The sequence below is a fragment of the Bremia lactucae genome, linkage group LG3, assembly GCF_004359215.1.
Source record: "Bremia lactucae strain SF5 linkage group LG3, whole genome shotgun sequence".
NCBI lineage: Eukaryota > Oomycota > Peronosporomycetes > Peronosporales > Peronosporaceae > Bremia > Bremia lactucae.
Window position 1 is genome coordinate 6,709,631 of NC_090612.1, and position 6,039 is coordinate 6,715,669.

A 6,039-nucleotide genomic window follows, 5' to 3' on the forward strand; every position below is an offset into this window, starting at 1 on the left:
AGTGTGCTCTGGCCAGCCCCTTTCCATTATGCTTCGGCACATAGGAATCAGCCGCCACTTCCTGCATACCGTCAAGACATTTTATTCTGGCACACTGGTCCCGGTACTTGTCAATGGTCGATTCAGTCGTTTTTTTTGAGCTCGGCTGCCCTCTTCCGAGACATCCGCTGCTGGCCAAGCCGGTATTTTGCCTTCTTACTCCGCTTTACGAACACGATGCGCGGCTCTATTCCGTCAAGGTTTGAAGCTCCTTTTTCCTCTCTTTAAGATCAAAAATATTTTCTCTTTCATCGCCACATGATGAACGAGTGCGCATGCAAGGCATACCCGTATTTCCTATAGGAAGGGTAATCTTCACGCATCGGTGCAGCTGGGGCAACGTCTGCTAGGGGCGGCCACGTCGCGGCGATGTATGTCTTCAAACTCTTCGCCGCGCGCACGTCCGCCGACTCCTGTTCGTCCTCGCTTGGGGATTGCATCTTGTCTTGGTCGGGATAATTGAATTGTGCTTCTTTTTTTGCTCGTACGCGATTGGTTGGTTGTCGTTCGCAACTGTCTTATTGGTCGTGGCCTGACGTCCGAATAAACCAGGGATTTTCCGACTTTAGGCTACGTTTCTTACACTATCTTACGTTATATTCTTTTCTGGATTACTCTAATTATAGTATTGTACTCTTCTTCACCAGATTTCAAGAACGGAAGGTCCCGGTTCGATTCCCGGGGCCGTCAAATGCTCCAAAGTATAATGAGAGGTGGTCTTGTCCTGTGCACCAAAAGGGTATATGATTAGAAATACAAAAACTATCCAAATATCAATTGGAGGGCAAGTCCAGTGTAACACACCAGACTTGCCCTTCAATTGATCTTCATTAAGGGTTTTTAATAATAATCATTCAAATTGCCCGACTTGAAGAGCCAGAGCATTGTTCTTTACTGTCACTACCTCGCTGTACCAGGATTGGGTAATTCACGCGCCTGCTGCCTTCCTTAGATGTGGTAGCCATTTCTATGGCTCCCTTCCGGAATCAAAAAATCTCGTTTGATTTTTTAACAGTTACCAAATTTCCCGTCGCCCCCTAAAGCCATCGTAGGCACATATTCTACCATCCAAAGCTGATAGGGCAGAAACTCAATCGATTTGTTGCTCAAAAACATTATCTGCACACTTATTAAGCCTCAACGCACTACCGGCTTATAGCACGATCGGTTTCAATCTAATAGATGCTACCCGTCCCTTGTGTAGTTGGGTATTAATGCATGTATTAGCTCTAGATTTGCTTCGGTTATCCAAGTAGTAAGGTACTATCGAGTGGACTATAACTGATACAATGAACCATTCGCAGTTACAAAGTACAAACTTGTTTATACTTAGACATGCATGGCTTAACCGTTAAGACAAGCCTATGACTACTGGCAGGATCAACCAGGTTTATAGCTTCAATACGTAAGATGACGACAAGTCGCCCCTAGCACATAATGTTAACATAGATTCAAGCCACAAATAGCTACGAACCGTTGAAGTATTCAACAGACACAAAGCCACTTGTCACCTTTCTCGAATTCATTATTAATTAGCTCGTCCTCGGCAAAAAATTTCAACTCAATGAGAAGCTGCAAATAATTGTTAACGGCCAAAGAACTTTGTAGTCGCAAATTACCCGCTGCCTTTCATAGAGTCTATTGTAGATTGCAATCAAAAAAAGCTGTAAGCAGTTGTTAACAACCGAATCATTCGAATATTAATCATTATCCGCTACTAATATCAAATTTATCTTAAATTACCAACTGAGAAGGGCTACTTCTTATCTTAAATTCCAGAAAACAAGAGTCGCAAACAAATCGCTGCCTTTCTCTATGCCGATCTTTAAATAACAACTGAGAAACGCTGCATCTTATTTTTTAACTCCTGTAACAAGAAGAGTCGCAAACAAGTCGCTGTATTTCTCTACGCCGATCTTTCAAATAACAACTGAGAAGGCTGCTTTTTATTTCTAACTTTAAAAGTTGCAAATAAGTCGCTACCTTACTCATTACGCGTGTGAGTAGCAACGGACCGTCGATGACCTGGTGGACTCGGACTCCGCTGTCGGCGGAGTTGACGCGATCCGCTACGATTAGTGGGAAACTTCTTTCTCACCAAGGCTACGTTCATACTTGTCGACCAAAGCCTGTCACACGAATGCGTGTGCTTCAAATATGTTTTACCGTTTTCTAGATAACCACTTAGAGAGGCTGTTTTATTTATTGACTCCAGAACTACTGCAACGCAAACAAGCCACTACCATCCTCGATACCGCTTTCTGATTTATAACTTAGCATGAGTGTCCCTTATTTTTAGCTCCAGAGCTACTGCAGTCGCAAACAAATCACTACCTTTCTCGATGCCACTTTCTAATTAACAACTCAGAATGGATGTTTCTTATTTATAACTCCTGAACAGCAAACAAGTCACTATATTTCTTTACGCCGCTATAAAAAAAGCAGAGGTAGGCCATTTGTTATATTTGACTCCGGAACTACTGCAGTCGCAAAAAAATGACTACCATTCTCGATGCCACTTTTTAATTAACAACTCAGAATGAATGTTTCTTATTTTAAAGTCCAGAACTACTGCAGTTGCAAACAAGTCGCAATCTTTCTTAACGCCGCTATTAAAAGATATCTGAAATGGGCCGTTTCTTATTTCAAACGAATTATTACCCTTCCCAATGTCGTTATTCAGAAAACATCTGAGACACGCTATTTCTTATCTTAAACTTCAGAAAATCGGAAGTCTTGAACAAGTCACTGCCTTACTCAATGTCAATATTAAAAAAATAACTGAGATGCGTCGTTTCTTGTATTTGACTCTAAAACTACTGCAGTCGCAAACATGTCACTACTCGCTAACCGCTTCTACCTATATCAGCGTCGCTATTAGTTTGCCGATGATATTTTGTGAAGAAAGACAAATGTTGATCTCCATTTCAACAGCCTCACCAAAAAGGCAAAGCCTGAAATTAATGTAGGGCACGATGCTGCTAGCTAACAAGTTATTACCTATTTGCCTGCTGCATACACACTCCAGATCAAGTTCGGCTCTACCCGCATTTGTTTCTCTCCAACGGAATAACTAGTGCAAAACGTACTATAAACGGCATCGCATATCGATGAATATTCCAAAAATTATCTTGACAATACACAAACGTCTATAACCCACCTTTGCTCCAGCCCCGACAGAGCGTCCGCAATTTTATTTATCGACGCAAAGATCCTACGCTCGGGAAACTACCCCAACAGTATTCACTTACTGTCGACACCACACCGCTTCCGCAGAAAATATCCACTTCTACGCAATATAATGCTTCATTAAACTATATTATTATGCATAGCATACGAACACAATCTCATTCACTGCTCGCACGTTACAAATTTCAAGTTTCCTTGAAAATCATCAACGCACTTTGCTATGTATTTATTTCTAATACCAGTCTTAGGAATAGCGTAATTGCTCCTGCGAAACCCACATAGAAAACCATATATCGCCTAAACTTTCACTATCTAACTAAGAACAGCGACAAATATTCAACAGTCCAGCTTCAAGTGCCTTTCAAACGCTCGCGCATTGATCTACGAGAAAAAGAAAGCTTTCTGAGGTATATACTCTCGGCACTCGTTGCCACTTGGTTCTACGAACCCTCAATCCCTTGATTAGGATTTTGCTAAGCTCTACGAGCTTGTACAACTCACTGAAATGTTGAACCTACTAGTTTATTGAACTAAGTGACTCTTTGGGTCTATAAGTCTTCCTCTGACTTGAGAAAGCAACGAAGTTCCTCTTCACTTGGTTGATGTTATATGTGCGAAAGCACGAGACACTTACATCCGGTTTGTCATTAATGCAACGCGCACAAAGCTCGAAAGAGCTACATTCCCGACGTACACCAAAAGTTTGGTACGGTTCGGGAAAACGTCGATACCCAGTAGGGGGTGCCCCGCCCCTACTGGGGAAGATCTAGGCTCTATTTAACCTCTGGGAGGTGGGAGTTAAAACGACGTAGCCCTAACGAGCTCTCTGCCTAAGGGCACAGAGCGCTATTACAAGCCTCGCTTTTCAGTCGCTCAGGTGACTGTAAAGGGCTTTGATCAGCCATGGCCAATTTTAATTGAGTAAAAGACGTCTTGCAATTATGCTCGACATTTTTACCTTATATGAAATCAGCGATATGCTGAGGCGCTTACAGCGCATGAAAGTGATGTAATCACTGTTCGCTTAGCGACCGGGACTCGTTTCACTGTCTTATAGTTCCGTTGACCGTAGTTATTTAGTTTCAGGACTTTGACAGTTTGTAACGCTGTCTCGTCCTTGAATCGGATTCGAAATATGAGCTTATCCTTGGTATAGTCTGGCTTGAACGCCATGAGCCATGAACCATGGATCGATTGGAGGTCTATGTCCTTAGGAACACGCGCAATATTCCTAGCAAAGCTTTGGAAAGTCATGAACCCACCTTTGCTAGGCAAACAAAGCGCTACTGGCGCGAATGACTGACCGAATATGTCAGTGCGCTGGACATTGGAATGTTCGAGATAATGAACTCCAATGTTGTTAACGCTAATCTTGAGCGTGGCTCAGGAAAAGGGGGTGGGACGGCACGTAATTCTTTGAGTATCACTCGTTGCAATAACAATTCACTGAATTCTGAGAGCACTGTAGGCTTAGGGCTGAGTCATCAAGGATGTAATATACCTGAGACACGTGGAGTGGCACGTCTAAATCCACGGGTGTGGTCGGCCAAGGTGGTACTATACTGAGTGTCAGTCGTGACGCTTTTGGCAAGTTGTCAGGGCATTTCGGGTCAAACCCTTCTGATGAACGTGAAGCGACACGTAAACGATCAAATTCAAGTTACATATTTCCTCGTCGAATGTCGGATTGGACACCAGCTCTTGTACAGAGCTAATAAACGTTTGGATACTTGGGCACATGGATGTTCCGGCCTCTAAGAGGCGTTTTGTTTCTACTGGGAGACAGCAGATACGCGAAGCGTCTATAACGTCACAAAGCGATACGAGCGAGCAGCTGCATATGCTTGTTAATGGTGTGACCGGTAAAATCGAGGGAGAAGTTAGACATGAGGCAACCCCTTCGTTACATGCTCTTTTAGAGTTAAACGAAATATCTGTTGATGAGTTCGGCCGAGCCTTAAAGGGTGATGACTTTTCTGAGATGGTGGTCATTCGAACAAATATTGATTAAACTTATCATCGCTTTGGATGAAGCCGTTCTGGAAGACACAAAAGCTGCACTGAGCGGAGTGAGTCATCGATCTTTAAAGATTCCACGGGTCCATTCTATTCCTCAGTAAAGGGATTCCAAGATGCGATGTGTGCCAATCTACCATCACTTTACCTCCATATAGAGGTGTCCGTCTTGAAATTGACTTGGCTCCTGGAACCAAATATTACGTTACACGACACTTGCCTTTACCAAAGGAACAGTGACGATTTCTTCCGTGGTAAGTACGAGGCTGGAATGGTAGAGAGTAAATCTCCCCATTCGTTACCGACAATATGCGAGAGTAAATCTCCCCATTCGATACCGACATTTTGTGTCAAAAAGTCAAATAGTAAATGGCGCATTGCACAGCTTATAATAAGCTCAATGCTGCCACAAAACCAGCACAAACGCCCATTCCTACAAAGAATGTTCTTCAGAACAATGTGGTGGGATGTACGATCTACAGTGCACTTGACTTAGTCGAGGGTTAATATTAACTGCTCATGCGAGTTGATGATATCCCGCTAACAGCGGTTAGCAAACTGGTTGGTTATGCTACAAGGGCTTTCTAAGACCCTGTCTTCTATTAATCGTCTAGTGACGCAACTGTTCCGCCATCGTCGAGGTAATGTACAGACTTATTTTGATGACAATTTTGTCGTGAGAAGCAAGGTCGGTCGGATGGGGAAAACCACATATACGATTTCCGAGCAGTGCTCGAGTGTATGCGTACACATAAACTGTATGCCAATGCATCTAAATGCATTTTTGGCGCAGAA

The 6,039-nt window shown here is 43.1% G+C and overlaps 1 protein-coding gene across 1 annotated transcript; it reads right to left on the reverse strand.

Moving 5' to 3' along the window:
• Positions 1-287: 287 nt before the first annotated feature.
• On the reverse strand, positions 288-479 carry CCR75_003016 (uncharacterized protein; the record flags this gene model as incomplete). Its single annotated transcript, XM_067961113.1, has 1 exon — positions 288-479. The coding sequence occupies one exon, from the start codon at positions 477-479 to the stop codon at positions 288-290; it is 192 nt and encodes a 63-aa protein (XP_067815257.1).
• Positions 480-6,039: the final 5,560 nt, after the last annotated feature.